The following is a 19,734-nucleotide window of genomic DNA, read 5'->3' on the forward strand; positions in this document are numbered from 1 at the left end:
ATTTTAAGACAAAAGGTCTTGATCCATACCCAGGCTTAAGATTATTGTACCCCCATATTAGACAGTACAAAGCATTAGGCAGTAACAAACTTAAAATAAGCTTGCAGCATTTTGCATTTACCTTTAAGACAAAATTGTCATTCATAAATATTTATGAACAACCCTCTTATACATCCAGCCTCCACTGGAACAATTCTCCAATTTTACAGAACACCCTGGTGAAGAACTACTTATTCCAAGGCTAAAATTGTAAACTCGTACTTCATATTATAAATCTGTGTAATATGTCAACTTTCTGCGCTGTACTTTATTGAGTACCTGAGATTGCTTTAACTAAGCAATGTTAACATCTGCTGTCTGTATAAGCCAAACTGGACACAAATACACAGTGGACTGAAGCTAAAGGCACCACCATAGAGGTAGATGGGCAATCTCAGTATTTTAATTATGGCACTAAGGCCTCATGTTTGGCGTAGCTTACCATCCTCCACAGGATGGGGATGGGTTCTAATTTTTTTTTCAGAAACCCCAGCATTCCACCCAGATGAACTTCTCTAATATGGCTAAATTGCTCTCAACATCCATGCCAATTTAGAGTTTATTTAATTACCTTTCCATGTTTGTTTGTTTTGTTGTTTTTTTTTTTTTGCACTGCAGACATACTTTGTAAGGACAAACAGCAAAAGACAGTAACAGGAGCAATGTGATATCCTCAAGACCCAAGTCTACTGTGAATTCACTTTTAACTCGGAAATTCCAGACAAAAGACAATGAAAAGGAGAGGGTGACTTTCAGAAGTTCTAACAACAAAAGTATTTGTGCTAGATGGATCATTTGTTTCAAGCCTAGTGTTTACTTTCAGCCAAAAGTAAAGAAACCTGCATTTCCAGTTTTTCCATAAATCCTACTGCAGGAGGCTCCTTGTGAACAGCAATCAGTTTGCTTCTTTTAGAACTTGAAAAGCAAACAGAATCTGAAAACACAGAGCTTGTTTATTTGGGTTTTTCCTTAGGAGCCTGTAAATACGTCTAGTCATGTAAACTATCTAGTGGTCAGGTTACTTTTAAAATTGCTTCTTTTCAAAGAACTAGTGAGCTTTAACAGTATAAATGAATCTAGATTAATTAATAGCTTAGATCTATCCAGCTTAGAATAAGTCTGATCCTCTGCTCTCCGAACAGGCTCAGTTCCCAGTCTTGCCAATAGCAACTTCAGTATTTCACAGCCAAATTTTAGGACATCTTTAAGCTGAATGTGAGAGTAATCAGTGTTCATATTTGATATTAGTCATCTCTTCAGCCTTTCCAAAACACTCCTGAGTTGACATGCAGAAACATCTACTGAATGTACAGTGTTCAATTTCAAAAGCAGATAAGAATTTTGCTAGATAGCAGAAGACCCAAAGTCTTATTCCTTAAGTCAATGACCAGAAAACAAAGCAAAATTAAATCAGAGGCTAAACCTACACAAGCTTTGGACCCATTGCCTCTCTTGCCAAGACTGGCGATAAAGGCAGGTAACAGACAAAGATGACTGGCTATCAATTAATGTCAAGTTTAAGAACAGTGAATTTATCCAAGTATTTTCATTTCTCTAAGGGAAGTATATTGATCAGGTTTTTGTTATTGGAGACCTGTTGTTGCTCCGGCTGCAGAGAAGTAGACACTATAGATTACTGCAGATAAGTATTGGGGAAATTTTCAGGTTTTCTGTGTAACAGAGAGACAGATTGTTGGAAAGCTTACAGGTCTATTTGCTAAGCAGTTAATCACAGGATAGAGGACAGAGTCAACATAAGGCTATTCCTATGGGGACAGCCACGTAAGAAACTGTATCTTTAAAAAATATATATAAAAACTGGTGTACAAAATATAACAGATGAAGGGCAAAGTCTCCTCCAGTTACCTCAAGCTGTAGGAGAATTCGGTGGCAACTGCAACCCACCTCAAATAAGACGTGTGCTACCCTGCTACTCCTGTATCACTACTACATGGAATAAATATAGCAACTGATAGTCCTTTCTACCATGGAGCACAAACCTGAAGGATCTTGAAAAAAGCAACAGCATAGCAACAATACCTTTATTTGATTTAAAGTGCAAAAAGGAGTCATTACAATATTCAGGAAGATTCACTTGCCATTAACACTAGCAATAAAGCTGATCAAACAGAGCGACACAAGACATTCTATCCTCAGTTCACTTGCTACAACACAGCAGCTTTGGAAGTGTACTTCATAGCAGGTAATAACTCTGCAGAGTTACATCATTAAAAAAACCTTCAGGGAGATTTACAAAGCATCCAGCAGTAATTTATGCAGCAGTTAAGCAGAATGGGAAAAAACAATAGCTAAGAGACTTAAATAGTGTTGCTCTGGCAAGAAAACTAGGAAGTCATGACACATACCTTAAAAGGTTTTCAGCACCAGCTCTCATTCTTACTGCTCTTAAAATCTGTTGGTTTAGGACAGCTCTTTGATTTTGCAGTTTGCTTCGTCCAGTCTCAGCAAGAGGATTACATCCCTAGAATTAAGGAAACATTTATTATTTTTTTTGTTGCTGTTGAAAGAGACTGAAAAGGGAGGAAGGCTAAATTTGGAGGAACATAAACGGGTGGGTTCTGTATGGATACATATTACCTAGATATGAATTAATGAGACTGACATCAGTGATGAATGACTGACAATGTTTCTTTTCTCAAACTCTGTCATTAAAAGCAAAAGACACACCATGACCAAAGTATTTGACATTAAAATCCAGGCAGAAAATATTTGTTTTAAAGCGTATGTACATGTGTGAGCCAGCCTGTTCTCCCCTAAATGTCTTTTGAAGGTGTTTATCAATGATAACCACATTTGACAGAGCAATATTATGTTTCTACGGGTTTCATAGAAACAGTATCTGGCCAGGCAATAACTCCAGTCAAAGTGTCTGCTTAACCTTTGCAAAATATCAGGGTTCCATACTGGGATGTATACAGACTTGAAATACCACTCTATCAAGACCAGGCTTTGGCGGCATCCCTGCTCACAGTCTCAAGTACCCTTCTAAAGATACCTGCTCTTGTTTCTTCTGGTGCTCAGAACTTCAGTAACCCTCCTTCCCTGTGTTCCTCTCTTTACATCTCTGCTTATCTGCACAACTCTTCTTCACACCCAGGAAATGCTCTTGGGTCTTGAAGCCTACCCTGCCGCAACCCAACAGCACCAAAAATGTAAAATATGAACAGGCTTTGTAAGTCATTTCATCTGTACATTCTCAGAGTGCCAGATGGAATGATTCATCTGCCCATTAGTTTTTCTTGTTACCTGTTGTCCAAACAAATATTATATATTGATTGCTCAGTATCAAATAAGATGGGAAATGGAATACTATGAGATGGTGTAAGATAAAATGAGATATGGAATAACGGAGTTTGGCAGGCTAAAATTATGATTACACCTTCAGACACTCATCAGATTAAGCCCTTAAAGTAAAGCATAACTCCCAGAATTCACCGAAATGCTCCTGTGTATTTGCGTACCTTACACAAGCACAAGACTCAAACTGGAACCTGTGTTTGAGCAGGTCTGAGCCATTGTATTCTGATGACCACTCATAAGCTAAAACTGTTATAGATTAATAGGATTGCATGTTTGTCATTGAAACGTGACCTTCACACCTTTCTTAAATAGAAGTTTCACTTCCACTTTTTTACCTTTTATATCTCCCCTTCTCCCCACTTTAAAGTCTAAAATAGCTTTGAATACACATTTATAGCCAACCAGCACTTCCCTGCAGCCTTAGCTACTGATTCTGAAGCTAATAAGACTCCTCTGTTTTAGTGCTTAAATAAAGTGCGTCCTTTTGAGTGGCCTGGTTGAGTATCATTACAAAACTTGTCAGGGTCCTACTGGATTGTGCATTACACAATTAGAAGGCTCAGATCTGTCCAATACAAGTCTTCCCTCAAGCACTCCAGCCACTAAATTATGCACTATTTTGGACCTCTCCCTCTTAGTTTTGACTCAAAAAATTTGAGTTTTTCTATAACAGCATTTAGAAGTCTCTCAACGAGCTCTAATTATGAGTGGTCAGGCAATGGCATACCAGCACAACAAAACCAAGTATTTAAATAGAACATGAAGTTATGATAATCTACTCAAAGTTCAGTTCTTATTTGCGTTGGCAAGTGAAAGCAAGTTGACTTGACAACAGAGAAATTATTGGATCAATCCAGATTACACTAGTTCAACTAGGAAGCACATAGCCCAATATTGTTAATTTATATTTCTGGTTTAAAAGTTATAAATAGGTAAAAATCACAGGTTTGTGCTCAGATATTCAAAAGCACCATTTGCCAGACAACTTGAAAAAGCATACCACGTTAAGTTACTCTTACTACAGAAGTGTTTCTGGATTGAAAGATCAATTGCAGCAGAAGCTAAAACTTGGGTGCAGATTATATGCTCTTTTTGTTGAGAAAGCACTGGCAGCAGGCACAATTCATAGAAGATGAAGCTCTTACTGGAGAGGACATGCACATGTAGCAAACTCATTCATTCATCTCAGACTAAAAGTAGTCCTTTCACTACCAAATACTTTATGCTTCTTTACACGCATACAGAGACACAAGCAAGGCAAATTTAAAGGTACAATGTGGTCTTCTATCCACAAGTTGCTTCCTGCTCTGAGCCTGCTTCTTTTTTCAGCCTGCCATTGTTTTTCCTCCTTTGTTTTTAATTCACTTTGTGCTATATAATCTTTCTCTTCTTACTGGTATTCAAAGTCTTCTCTCCTTCCATTCCACCTGTGCCATTTTCTTTTGAACATCAACAATTATCTCCTCTTGATGTTTGCATTCAGCTTGAATACTTGATCCTCACCTTAAGCCTGCCACCTCTATATCCCTGTACAGGTCTGCAATGCTTTCTTCCAACTTCTTTCTTAACCTCTGAATCCTAGCATCCTTTCTAAAATATCTTTGACTTGCCCTGGTCTTCATTTTTCTCTATAAAGCTGCAGCTTCTTTCCAGAACTCCATTTCCTTCCTGTGTGCCAAAAAGTTCCATGACATCATTCAAATACTTCTTTACAGCTCTACTCCTGTGAAACTTGCAGGAAGATGGATTGCTTGATTCCCAAGCCAATGAAGCTCAGCAGAAGCAGTGTGTTTATTTCAGTAGACCTTTGATCAAGCTCCAGCCCAGAAATCAAACAAGCTCACAATGAATAATGTGTTAAGGCCATTGCAAATGTGCAGCGATCTTCAACTCTGCAAAGAGAAGAAGTGGCAGAGATGTTTCCTGGCTTTTGGGGCAATCACTGCAGGAAGCTTTAACGCAAATCTTTAACGCAAGGCAGTGACAGACTGAGGTATCCTTCAGTGTGCCTGTAAGTGCTGCACTTCTGTCTCCTGAATGAAAGGCTTCTTGTGGACAGTCTCTTTTCAGGATAGACTCACCTGCTGCAAGCACACACCTCCCTTTTACTTCTCAAGGCCTGTAAGGAACTCAGTCTTTACATTTTGGAAAAATGTTTTTCACATATCCTGAACGGGGATGGGGACACTCCGCTAATCTCTGTTCATTTGCAGGCCTAAAGTCTTTATTGTAATCAGGCTGCCAGAAAACTGGAGAAGTCCCACACAGAGGACAGTGAAAACAGCCAGTATTTGCAAAAAGGCATGGGAAATACACAATCTGGGGAAGATTTCCGCTTGTGTAAAGCACAGATTCTGTGTACTAATAAGTTATTTAGCAGACACATTGAACAAAGTGCTTAATTTTGCTTTCCTCCATGTAGAAGATCCCTTTCCCAAACAACATTTGTTTACATGTGGACAATCCCAAGAACTGTGAGTGTTAATGTTCAGTTCATTACCATATCTGGCAGCCAAACTTCCCAGCTGTTTCCACACCTACTGTTTCATTCTTGTCAACAGGATGTTAGATGCTTCTTTTAATTACTGTTTATTTCTTTGCTGAGCAAAGACTGTTTGGGAAGTGAACCTGATTGTACCCTGGCTTATACACTTTCAGTAAAATTATTAATAAAATAGTTAAAAAGGAATAGTTATTACTAAGGAAGTTGGAAAAATTACCAAGAATGGAGTATGATATAAGATTTCATTGCATGCATTTGGGGATTGTGTGAAAAGTAAATTGAGCAACTTTTCTAGGAAGACAATTCAAATAGTCAACTCAGCTATCAATTTCAGAGCCTTTTTTCCCCCCTCAGAGCACAGCTGCACTTCTTTATGAAGTGTTGAAAGTGCTCAAATATTATTATCCTTAGATCCTGAGCCAAATAAGAGCTTTTTCAAACCTAAGGTTCATTTAGCTAGTCATTTCATTTCTTCCTGCTTGGTTGGAAAACAATGCTGAACTGCACAATTGGGAAGCTGATTATGTTTGTAATATGTCACTATCAGAGGCAAGTCCCTCACAGGAGTTACAGATCTTTGCCATATGTTATTTATATATGTAGTAAGGTAACATCTTGAAACAGATACTCATGTTAGAGCTACATGCTGAACTTAGGTGGCAGGATATCCCACTAGGGTTTATTATTAAGTTTATAAAAATCATCCCACACACACTTATTTGGCCAACAGTTGTATTATGAGTGCCTGTGGGATCCCAGCGTGATGCTGTCAATGTCAGGCCAGGGACTGCCAGCTTAACAGCGGGAGCTCAAGCAGAGCTAGGAAATGGCTGACTGACTGTTCAGGACTCACGTGGGATTGAGGGGGAAAATTTCATTCTACAGCTTACATGAGGACAGAGTTGGTAGCTAAGTAATCCTGGAGCCAGGTAGCCCACTTTGGCTATGGACAGACAGCATCTTGCTTCTGCAAAAGGCCCCAGTGCTTACCTCTTATCTGAAGAGAAGGAGCCTTCAAATTCTCCCAAGTTTAAGGGGTATAGGCAGTACCTTCCTTTTTTCCCAGATTTAGGCTTTAGGCCTTGAGAAATTGCCTGCCACAGAGGGCAGATAGCTGTCAGAAGTACGGGTCCCAAATAAAGCAACAGTTATATTTAATTCGGATGCCAAGTTCTTTCTTCAAGACAGAAGTGTTTTTTAATATCAGAAATCCAATTGTAAAGGAAACAAAAACCTTGACTGTTTGCCAAACAATGAGTAATCACAGTAAACATTTGAAATTAACATAAATATGAGTTACGAAGTAGTGGTTTGAACTCTTACGATGAGCCACACACTGTCTGAAGGTGACACAGAGTTGAAACTGGGTGTGCCTTCTTACTTAAAATAAAGCATTCCTTTCCAGCCAGCACAACCTGTGCTGCCTGTCAAGCACAGCAGTGTACACAAATGGCCATATCCTCCAGGTAGTTAAATGTGTGTGCAACTTCACTTATGCACACTTCTTTGGCTGCAATAGCGATCATAGTAAACAACATGATTCACACCAGTATTTCTAGAACTGATCCCAAGCCCTGTTAAATTATTATATTTATTTCCATTTTTGCACTACTATAATTAAAGTTTCTCTTGGCATGTTTCTACCAGTTCAATTTTTAAAATTTTAGCTAAACATTTCAAGTTTTTCAAGAGTAGTTGTTTTATCCAAGTTAAAAGAGGCAGAGGGAGAGGGGAGATGTGGTCTTCCAGAGCCTGGCCTGCTTGTGCCATGAACAAGTATTTCACAGTTCTAGTGCCTGGCCCAGAGATTAGTACAACTTTAGAACTAGTTATTGTATTAAATTCCATGTACATATTTTCTAGACAATATTGCATCTTGTCACACTGCTCACTAAGCAAAATGAAAATCAGCATTCCTTCACAGATGTCTGTCTCTTGACTAACCAAGTTTCAGATGATTCTCAGTTTCACACGAAGGCCTACTTTCAGTCTTAGGGTTTATGAATTTGTACATGATGAGTGGATATGGCATGGGGGGGATGAATCATCACTGCATTGTTTCTGTCCCGCCAGACAAGGGGAGAGAGAACAAATAGGCAAATAAATATTCCTGTGTCTATGCTAATGCTGACGGTTGCCTGGCTACTAACGACCGAGAAGAACCGCATGAGCTGAACCATGGTGGAAGCACAGGTGCAGCAGGTTACTAAACTGACACACCAACCACAGTTAGGGGGGGGAAGTCTTGCAGATGAAACCCCAAAAGCTAAGGAGGGGAAGGAGAGAGTTAATTAGGGGAGTGCTGATTCACACATTGGTTACCATACCTATCATCATTTTCAGCCTGGTGCTTCATATATGAAACTACTTGTGTTCTGTTTTTAGCCTTTTCCCTTGGCAGGGCGGACTAATATATACAGTATTTCTTTCTGAATCATCAGCTTGGTCTATACGATAAGTATCTAGCCTCTTCACTGGAACCAGAGCTTTAACAGAAAACTAAAATCAGCATTTTCATTAAACTGATCAGAATCTGAAGATTCCTGAAGCTAGCTCTCAGGAGGAGAGCTTCCTCTCCTTCTACATAGCACAGTGGGCAGAACAACCAAACTGAAGACAAGATGCTTAGTGCTGCACCAGCAGATGCTTGGAGAGCTACAGGAAGGGCAACTTTGAGCAGTGAACTATGGCTTTTTCTTATCATTTACTGCAACTTCCTGACCGATGAGAGCATTTATAGAGTTACAGTATGCGTAAGGTGTTACAAAGAAGTAAACCAAGATCGGAAAGATACAGTAGAAAGAACTTGCTAGATGTATCTTCCTTGGTCCACTCCTACCCACTCAGTCATCTGTATGTGCTCCCTCAAACCCAAAACCACAGCGCAGGCATAGTTCTACTAAAAGATCACCACACAAGCTTTGGATCCTGTGACTAGATGAGTACTATTTGATAAATGTCCCAAGTTCTGTATACTGATGTGTTTTGGGGATATTTACTTTGTGAAAACCTACTCTGTGTGTGATTGTGTGTGAGTGCTGTAATGAAAAGAGAAAAGAAATAAAGGAAAACAAAAGGAAAAATAACTTGAGAGATCTGTTTCTCCCACGCAAACTCAAAAGCAACTAAAAAAACCACAAACTAGTAAGATGTCTGAGAGGCCAAGCAATCCACAGAACCACGACAGGCTCAAAGAATAACTACCCCAAGGGTGGGAGAACCACCACGCATAAGCCAAGTGGCACACAAGGACAGACCTGCTTTAATTACTGTTGGTCTTTTGAAAAATCCTTCCTGTTTAAATGCCTCACTCTACTTTTGAAACAAGTTGCTCTTATCATTAGTTTTGTTATTCTTTTCTGCTGACCACAAACTCTTTCATAGGGAAGAAAGAGTGGGGCAGAATTTGGATGAATATGCAGGATATGCATGGTTGATTCACCAGTTGCTGCCAGTAACAGAGAAAGAATGTGGAACTCTGCACAGAGGAGGTCAAGGCAAGAGGCTGATGTCCAAGAGCACTTGCACCACTCAGGAGTATGGGTACAGTTTGCCCTGGCAGTGTACCACAGCATATACTGAATTACACACATGTGATGGCTAAGATAAACAGAACAGTAGCAGAACCAGTTCCCTGCTATGTTATCTTCCCAGAAAGCAAAAGGTTAATAGACAGAAGTTCCATCTTCTTTTTGATGGAAATTAAGGTGCTGCTTCCACTTTGCCATATCCTCTTCAGGACACCAGCAAGAATTTTGTTGTTGCTGTTTGTTTTTTTTTTAAAACTAAAATCCTCACAAGCTCAGTTGCAGCTAACCAAATTGGTTTGGAGGGGAAATGTAAAGGGAAAGGAATAGGGGCAACATTGGCAGAGTTGCCTATACCCTGTGTGGCTGCACAGGTATATTACTGAAAACTAGGTCTTAAGAAAAAAATATAAATAATCTGAGCCAGCTCAAAGCATCTTACAAGTTTTTAAGGAAAATCTAGTTTTACCTATATAAATTTACCTCTATAATTTAATTTTAATTTTACCTATTTAAGTTAGACAGGCCTTTGCCATAGGGAAAAAAAGAGAGATAATGGACAGAGATGGGGTAAGGGAAAGAGGAAAAGCTCTCTACAAAGCAGCTCTATCCTTGTTGGAAGGTAATGGAGAGAGGGAGTCTGAGGAATGGTGCAAGTGGGCACTGCACGCAGTAGCTGCCACCCATCACACCCCAGACTCACCCAGCAGAGTCAGAGCAAGCCTGACTTTCTAGTGTGGCAACAGAAGTCAAAGCAAGAAATGGGACTGGGCATGTGTTTCCCCATTTCTGGTCATGGCCCTTTACAGAAAGTCAGTCATAGTTTTACAGGGCCTTCTCTCCACAGGAGATAAAGGGTGCTAAACAAGAATTAAGTAAATGAATTGGTTTACATATTGCATCTTGGGGATACTGAGGGTTGCTTTCTGGCATGCTGTATTTAAGACTCCAAAAAGCACCCAAAAGGGCACTGCACAAACTGTGAGCATACTTCACACAGTAATTCATTCCTCCAAAGAAAACACCAAGAGCCTAAACCAAATGGCTATTGTATGAACTGCTCAACTTTTCTCAATTATAAAATGTCACTGTGGACAATATTCTTAAAAATTATGGAGGTCAACCTCATTGTGCATATAGTGCTTGGAAGCCCATTGGTGTTCAGGACTGATCAAAGCAATTGTTTTCACCTTGCTCCACAGCTTACATAAAAAAAAGGTCATTAAGTAAATGTCTTTTGATCTAAAAGCATGACAACTAGCTTTGGAAATTGATGTGATTTTGCACCAGCAAAACTGGTAGACCAACCCTGAAATCCTTTCAGGAAAGCAAGAAGTAGTGAGATTTGAAAAAGGGAAAGGGATACAAAGGGACTCTGAGAAGGGGGAGACCCATGGATGCATACAGACAGCTCAATCACTGCTTTCAGTTACATCAAACTGCCTAGCATGTCATTCCAGTGAACATGTAAGGCCTAAAGTACTATGGTCAATGTATCTCCTTGGCTTCACAGCTTGTATTGGCTCAAGATTCCTGGAGTGGGAATGCTTTAGGTTTTGGTTGCCTTTCCTCCCCCTTCTCCTAGAACTACTGAGTCAGAAAGAAAGCTCTGATCTTTGAGACCATCCAGCTAATGTATAACAAGGAATACTGGTTTCCTGCTTACATCTAACTTTTGGGACAGAAAGCTTTAAGCATCTAGCCTGATGTGAGGTGCACAACTTTATTAAAGACACTTATAAGCTGGATAAACCATTCAAAGATTTTAGTGAACAGATGCAAGAACGTTGCACTGCAACACTGCCTCACCCAGATTTAATCAGATTCCTATTTTCTACTCCTTTAAGACATAAGTAATTCAAAAGTGGGGAAAATGGAAATTACTGTTTATGATGAGGTATAAAATTGATCTTACAGTATTTTCATATATGAGAAACACTTAATTCCTGACCAGGATGGGGGACTTACATTGATGCTGTTTCCAGTGGGCTTAACCTTCACATACAGCAATGTAATTGAAAACAGTCTCAGTCCCTCAGCAAGTCTGACTGCAGAAGATCTACTTTTATGACTTAGGAACCACAACTTCATGATGAAACTTCAGTTAGTCCCCATCAGTAAAAACAAACAGGTGGAAGAGTTGATTTATCTGACTTAATGAACTTGACAAGTGCATGAAGTCAACTTTTTTACTAACACGCCTCCAGGCAGCCTATGAGCATCCTGTACTATAGAAACCAGAGCTGTGAAAACTCTAAATAATTACAACTTTGCCACACTTTATGATTTCCTGCTGTGGACTACTAAGAAATCAGGGATTACTCAACAAATATTATACTCAAATGAAGAAACCAGACAAGATTTGGAGAAAGTTTTGCTTCAGCCTCTAGTTACACACCAGTACCAAGGCCTTGCAGCTTGGCTGGCACAGGTAAAACTTGGCTCTTTTCAGCTGTGAAAAGTTCCTCTGCTAAAGAGCAGTATCGTTCCTTAAGCTCCTGGAAGCTGATGAATTTGGTAAATACTGGGGTCCAAAATCCAAACAGCCTGTAAGGAAGGCCACAGAGAAAAGTGTCTGGGCTTTCCTATTGCATAATCCAGGTCATGGCTGAAGTACACTGCAGGGATGGGTATCTTTGCTTTAAGCAGCAACAACCTAATGTACGAGGGTTTTGGGGCTTTGTGTTGTTGTTTGGTTTGGTTTTTTTCCCTCCATAGGGTAAGCAGTCTATTGTCTCAGACCCACAATATACATCCCTGCGAGTACCCACACCCCTATTTGAAGCCCATCAACAATAGTTGCAGGTGGAGAGCTGCAAGGGACGACCCAGCCGACGCAGCGAGGGAGGGCTGACTCCAAGCTCCCGAAAGCGGCACTCGTTGTCCTTCACCCCCGCTGAAGTTCACAGCAGCCCAGAGGCTATCGGACAAGAGACACTTCATTGTAATTACCCTGTGCTGAAAGAGCTCAGGTGCAGGTTATGGCATGAGCCGCCCACTAAGTCTGAAAAGTAATTAGGACAGATGTTCATTAAAAACTTCCTAACGAGTCTGTTAATTTCATTGCCTTACTCCACCAAACGTTCTTACAGGTACACAAGGCAATTTACTAGAGAGCGAGCAAGGAGACACAGCGAGAAGCGAACAGGGAAGAGAACAGCGAAAGAAAAGAGAAGCTGCCAAGGAGAATTTCACCCATTTTGTGGGGGTACGAGTGCTCCTGTCCCGCAGAGCAAAGCCCAGCGCCGGAGGATCGCGCCGCGGCGGCCGGCCGGAACCCCGCAGACAGTCCTGTTCACCCGGTTCCCTACCCCAAGCGCCGCAGAGCGGTCAGCCAGAGCACAGGCGCCCACGTTCTGCCTCCACGGGACGGGGCTCACGACTCTCCATCAACAAAAAGCAGTAGCGATAGATGGACACGGGACTGCCGAGCCCCCAGTGCCCGTCCCGGCGCGCAGACCGCCGCGCATCCTACCTTCCGAAAGTAGCCATCCTCCGCCGGCTCGGCCGGCTGGCAGCCGCGGGGAGACAGGGCGTCTGTCATCTCCGGGCGGGCGGGCGAGCCCTCCCTCCCCTACCGCTGCCAGACAAGCACTGCTGAGGGCAGCGCCGATCCTGCGGGAAATGCCGGCACTGCCCCCACGGCACCGCCCGGCTCCACCCCTGTGGCAGCGGGGAGGAGCTGTCCGCGCCGTCCCGTCCCGTCCGGTCCCGCCCGGTCCCGCCCCGCCCGCAGCGGTGTCCGCTCCGCCGCGCTGGGGCGGCCCCGGTGAGGTCTGTGCAAGGCTCCTCGGGCCGCTGACTGTTGAAGTCCCGCGGCCGGGCGCTCCAGGTGCCCCTCGTCCAGAGACGGGCGGTGCCGGCACTGGCTGGAAGCGCAGCCCGGTGGCCCGCTTCGCCCTTCCCAGCCCGCTGGCTGCCGTTCGGAGCCCATCTAGCCGCCCCGAAGGGACAGCTCGCTTCTGTCTGCTTCCCTGCGTCCTCCCCGTGCTGCTGTGCCTGGCGACAGCCCCCGGGGTGGGACCCCGGTCCCATTCATGTCACGGCCAGCTTCCTCGTATGGGAGCCAAGGTTTCCAGCCGGTGGCGGCCTCTCACCCCGGGCTCGTTACTCCGAGGGGGATACTCCCCCGACACCGGGGCAGGGGGAAGGCATTAGTGGGCCAGTGTCCAAAGCTCGCACGGTCACGTCCGTAGCGCCTCAGCCTCCCGTCTAGGGGAGGACAGGAGAACGGCTGACACCGGTCGCAGAGTTCGGAGGGGCTGGAGAGGCTCTGGTCTTGGCCCCTGATAAGAGCAGCAATATCTGGATGAGAAGCAGGACAGGCCCCGGTTCCGGGAAACTGCTGTGGGCTCAATCTCAGCATTGCAAAAATCTGCAGAGTTTGGACTGGAAACCTCCCATCTTTGAAATACTCCATTGTGTAACCGTTTTCACGGTTAGTGGACACTTGAATAAAAAAACCGTCAGTATTGGTTTCTATTACTAGCCAGGCTTAACCATCAGAGTTATGCAGGTATTTTGAAGATGCAATACAGCAAAACACTTAAATGAATATTACCAAACTTGTCTTCTCTCCTCCCCTGCTTCCCCCACCCCACCCGCCCCTTCCCTTTTTTCATCTTTCTTAGAACTGTGGTATAGTTATGTCAGGAACAGATCTGCAGAGACAATGTTTCTTTATCAAAGGAAAAATATCTTTTCAATTGCACCCTCAACTGAAACTTGCTTTGAAAACACTGATGTCTCCAGAGTTAGGCAGCGCAGTTCAGTTAAACTGTGTCTGCTGACTGGTTTTAAGGAAGAAAACTGGAGCCAGCACCTCAGAATCCAAAGATCTGCTCCTGCCTCTTTGTTCACACTCACCCTGGTACTTTTTTCCTCTTTTTAATAGTTCTAAAGGTGCTGAATAAATATATCCAATTATATGTTGAATAGAAATAGGTGAAAGTGGGAAAACAGTTCAACTTGCTTCAATTTCTATTTAAAGTGTGCAAAAAAAAAAGTTTTATTTTTTAAAGTGTTAGAAAATGTATTTACCTGCTAAATTAAAAGTTATTTAAAAACTGAAATCTTGCAAATCAGTGTATAACTGCAATGAAATACATGTAAGTACATTAATATAAATGAGAGATAAATAGTAATTTGCCAGCACAGGCCATGCTGGTATGATCTGGCAGCTGAATTAAAACAGTATAATACTGAATTAAAACAGTATTAATGTGATCATCCTGGGAATCTGCACTGCTTTTGCTGGGTTTTCTTAAAACAGATCTCATTGAAAGGCTCAAATAATGTCACAAGAGTCTGTAGCCAGGCCAAAAGGTCAGAAAGTCACCACCACCATGAGAGACTGTTACCATGGTCATGTGTAAAAGACAAATTTGCAGACGTCTCTGCACAGTACAATACTAAAGATAACTTTAAACATGTCTTGTTGACAAAACACAGCCTTTTTGTTGTTGTTGGTGGGTTCTCTGAATAAAACAAAGTCAGCAGTGATACACACAGCAAGTTTATGCAGCAAACTCAGCCCTGAATCCATGGTATCTTTACATTCTGCCTTCCCCTTGCTGGGATAAAGGTACTTCCTCATGATTGTGTGAGGACTGATACCAGATTTCTGAAGTAAGTCATTGCAAATATTGTCTGCATTTGGTGAACATGAATTGCTGCAAAAGGCCCACGTGGATTATGTGGTCTCAGTAGCTAGGGCTGAACTGCATAATGATGGGGTAGGAGTGCTCCCTGACCCTGGAATGTAAATTGCAGTTTAGAACATTCCACAACCTGATTTACCCTCAGAGTAACATGTCCCTGCTCTTCTCACCAGTTGGTTAAACGTCTTGTCTCCAGAAGCTTTTTGGTTGCTATTAGAATTTCTAAACAGAGGTGAGTGCATACCACAAACTTTCTCAGTTTCTCACGGTTATGTTACTCAGGAGGTTTGAATTGCTGCATTCTAAAGACTGAGTAATAACAGGCTAGGAATCTGGACACATGTACTCAGAAAAAGGGGCGTATAGCTGCAGGTGTTGGTCAATACTTATGTTTAATGTTATGAAAGAGCAAATATGGTGATCTGGCCCACTGGACATGAGAGAGCACCAAAAGCTTAAGAATTTGCATCCAAAGAATTTCTGTATGTTGTGCCTAAAGCATTGAGATTGAAAGCAAGAAATCTTATCTCTGCATCATCAAACCTCCCTCTGGTTACAAAACTGGCTCTATCTGGCTTCGTGCATCTTCGCAGGTAAACCAGCCAGGTGATCCTAGCAATGGCCAGCTGAAAACAGGCACTGAAAGGCAGAGATTGAATTGTCCCAGATTTTATCCCAGGATAGGAAAGGTAATAGGGACCAGAATTTGGACACATGACAATATACGTGGTACATATGTACCTGTGCACATTATGCGCCATATTTCTGTTATGTTTGTATCACACCACTTGCTTAGTCAATCCTGTCCTTCCTATATTGAAAAAACTATGGGAATATATGCAATCCCATCTTCAGTCTTCTCTTTGGCCACTAGAAAATAGTTTCGATTTGGGAAATTAATTTCCTGTCTGTTGATGCACTGTTACATACTGAATAGGAATCTGCTTTGATTTAGTAAGGGCAGGTTCTGCTCTCTTGAAAGAGAAGGTTTCCTTTTTGTGATTTTACAGCCCTTGCAGCTATAAGCATGTAACAAGTGCCTCAAAAAGCTTTTGTCCCAGAGACACCCAGGCTTATCAGGACAAGTACTTAGAATGCTGCTGTATGAAGGGAGAAGTTTCTCAGGGTAGCCTCTTGAATTCTGAACCTGACACACAGTTACATATTTCTCCTCCTGTTGCTGGCGGCTTTGAATATTAAACTTTTGTTCTGAGCAGAAAGACAAAAAGATTTTGTCAGTAACCCTGACAGCCTGTAACTTTATGGTCAATTAATTACATTGCATCAAATTACTCGAGTTAGTATCACACTTTATTTCTGAAGACTGCAGCTCTTAATGGGCTAATGTCTGTCTACTGTAGGGAAGTTTTAGGTGAGGAGACAGGAAAAAGATCATTGGTTGATACTCTCCCCCCCCCCCCCCCTTTCCAAATATGTGTTGGGGGGACGGGGTGGGACGAGGGGGGAGAGATTGAGAATGGCAAAAATTATTCTAATGGGAGCACAGTAACAATAGTGATGAGAATCTGCTTTGAGACTGTTACAAGTTTACAAGATGGAGATTTTCAGGTTAGAAAAAGTCTGAGAACAAAGAATGGGGAAGTATTCTCAGAAACAAAAGTATTTTTATGACAGATGAATTGAAAGCGACCAGACAGGAACTGCAAGTAAGAAGTGCCAGTAGAAAGTTTCCTTACCAGCAAATTTACTGAATGATAGCAAAATGGTATAAAAATGTTACACAAACTCAGTAAGAGGGCTTGGGGTGGCCATAATGTGATTGGCTGTAGGTGCAGCATTTCAGTGCTGCTTCTTCAGGCTAGAAGGGAGGGGCACATGTTAACTGCAGCTTTATCTTCACTGATGGATAAAATAAATCCCATTTCGTATTGAGCATTTAATCTGCTTCACCTATTCAACTGTGAGAACATACTGTAAACATGACACTGCAGTTTCAGTGGGAATTTAGAATGTAAGGCAAAGCACGGCAAAAACATCATCCCCTTTCCCAGATAAGATATTCAGTGGAGATCCACAGACAAGGGTCTGTGTACTTAAGGACAATACTCGTTAACTTTTTTTCCCTCTCATTATCTAAAAAACCCCGAAAGTTAGCACTTAGTAGCAGCTAAAAAAAAACGCATCAGAGGCTGTACTTCATGTGTCTGTTTCACCAACTGATACAGTAGCCATATGTTGTCAGGAAGAATAATTGGAAATATTCCCACTGAACACAACATAAATTAGAGATGAAGTAGTTTGCTCGGTTTTGAAAAATAAAAAAGTAATGACGTATTTTTTGTACGGCCTGTACTTACATTTTCCTTTTTCTCATTAACAAGTTTTTTAACAGCCCTGTAAATGAATAAATTTTTGCTTCCTTATTTTCTATCTTGATTATGCTGCTCTCAGTCTGAAGTTCCAGAAACCCACAAAACTGTAATCAACAAGAAGCTGTCGATTTGAAGAAATGGTTTAAAGAATATAATAAAGGATATAGGAAAACACTTCTATGTTGACCTTCTCAATGAACAAATTCAAAACCAAATGTTGAAAAAAGAATAAAGAAAGCACCAGAACCAGAGAAGACATGACGGATCGAACCTTCAGGACCCTTACATATGAAATTGCATCAGTCATAATTTGGATTTATATGATAACTGGTGTACTAGCCTGGGACCAACACTTATACCTGAAATTGATGCAGACTGTTACTAAAGTTGTTAATTGTAGTGACTGTTGGGTGTGTGCACAGTTGCCTAAATCAGGAGCAGATCAGGACCTTACATTAATTGGCGTTCCAATTTCCAACACTATCTCATGGACAAATTTGTGGGTGAGCACTAGCAATCTACATCCAAAGGAAAGGTTAAGATTTGGGATAGTTAATCCTAATCCAAGTAAAGAATATTATACCCGTGTATGAAGATGTATTACACCAGGAACCAGAGTATGAGATTGTTTGTTTAAATGCCACAGGTGTAAGTCACTATTCAAATTGCAATCACACTATTAGTACATGGCATCGTGGTTCAGTGGTGGCCCATTCCTGAAGGGAAAGGGTGGTATTGGTTATGTGGAGAAAATGGTTATAAGACCCTATCCCCAACTGGAAGGGGGCACGCACCCTTAGGTGCTGTTATACCCAATCTCACTATTATTGACATGTATCCGTCTCGAACCCGGGTTACAAGTTCTGGAAAACCAAAGCCTGATGTCCATCACCGGCTTAAGAGCTCAGTCTCAACCTTAAATCTACCAGCAAGTATTTGAGCTTTGATTCGGGGAAAACTCCAGGAACAAACTCGCCAACAAAGTTTCAAGTTAACAAGCAGGTATTCTTTATTGCGGCGCCGAGAGACACGGGAGATAGCTCCACCTAACGTGTGTCTCCGTATTGCTAAACGGGCCATCCTTACATAGTCACTGGACGCAATATTCATGAGGCTACACATGAATTACATCATTTTCCAGTAAGTTTCCCACGTTTACAAAAATGCGATGGTGGTCTTTTAGGGTCGTTTACTTCTCCCAGCAATCTTCATTACTTCTGGCAGGTTTTGAAGCACCAGCTTAATTAACATTACAGACATAGCAATCATCCTGCCCTTCTACTTATCAGTTAGTTTAACTGCTCCCACCCTGGACATCTGCTAGTCCTGGATACTCCCCATCCCCAGGTCCTGTTTTTCCATTCTGCTTTTCTTACACTTTTAGTGCTAAAGTCCTAAGCCCCTAAAACTATGTCAACTACCCTCAAGCACCGCAGTTATTTTCCATTACAAAGCCATCAAACTTAATGTTTATATAGAACTGATAACATTTTGTGCTTTTGTGCCTTCTTGTCTCAAATCCCCCCTTTTTCTGTCCTTTTGCAAATTCTTTTGCAACATTTTATATACTACAATTACCATCTACATTGGTTTTGAAATAATTTCCTGTTTCTACTTGATTCTTGATTTCATTTCTTTTCCAATTTTCATAATTTATCATAGATAGTTTACAATACCAGAAGGAACATTGTATCATACCACAAGTAATATTAAAACAATTAATATTAATATTCCTGCAACCAGTTGCCTTAACCAGGAGAGATCAGGTAACCATGAAGTTAACTTTTACCATATTTCTTCAAACCCCCAGGAAGTATCATCCTTGGCCATTTCAAGAAATATTTTAGTTTGTTTCCAAATTTCCTCCAGATCTGTTTCAATCCCGCCACTTTGATCTATATAGGAACAGCAACTTTCATTGATTACAGAACAAACCCCTCCTTGTGAAGCCAATAACATGTCTAGAGCCATTCTTTTTTGTAATACCATTTTAGATAGGCTAGTTATCTCTTCTTGTTCTGCTTGGATTATGTCAATGGTTTTCCTTTCTAGTTCCTTAATGCTTGCTGAGATATTTACATCTGCCTTCTCTAATTCACTTACTCCCAAAGATGAAATTAGCCATCTCACAAAACTATGAAATGCAGTGTTCCATCAGCAATAGCGTTAAATCCTAGCTTAATCAGTTTAGCAAAACATGTAACCTGGGTTTGAGACGGATACATGTCAATAATAGTGAGATTGGGTATAACAGCACCTAAGGGTGCGTGCCCCCTTCCAGTTGGGGGTAAGGTCTTATAACCATTTTCTCCACATAACCAATACCACCCTTTCCCTTCAGGAATGGGCCA

At 41.5% G+C, this 19,734-nt stretch overlaps 1 protein-coding gene across 2 annotated transcripts in view; it reads right to left on the bottom strand.

Annotated features, from left to right (window-relative positions):
- The window catches only part of RHPN2 (rhophilin Rho GTPase binding protein 2), a 29,779-nt gene extending 16,792 nt beyond the window's left edge, over window positions 1-12,987 (bottom strand). The window contains exons 1-2 of one of the 2 annotated variants that reach the window (XM_061469158.1): window positions 12,866-12,987; window positions 2,406-2,521 (exon numbers count right to left, since the gene is read on the bottom strand). In XM_061469158.1, coding sequence (XP_061325142.1) covers window positions 2,406-2,521; window positions 12,866-12,934 — 185 coding nt within the window. In that variant the 5' untranslated portion in view covers window positions 12,935-12,987. The remainder of the gene's footprint in view (window positions 1-2,405; window positions 2,522-12,865) is intronic. The other variant, XM_061469159.1, reaches the window with a different exon arrangement.
- Between the last annotated feature and the right edge of the window lie 6,747 nt (window positions 12,988-19,734).

This window comes from Pezoporus flaviventris, unplaced genomic scaffold (genome assembly GCF_033815535.1).
Source record: "Pezoporus flaviventris isolate CSIRO_AGI_PZ_B2104156 unplaced genomic scaffold, CSIRO_AGI_Pfla_v1 ptg000054l, whole genome shotgun sequence".
In the NCBI taxonomy this organism is placed as follows: Eukaryota; Metazoa; Chordata; class Aves; order Psittaciformes; family Psittacidae; genus Pezoporus; species Pezoporus flaviventris.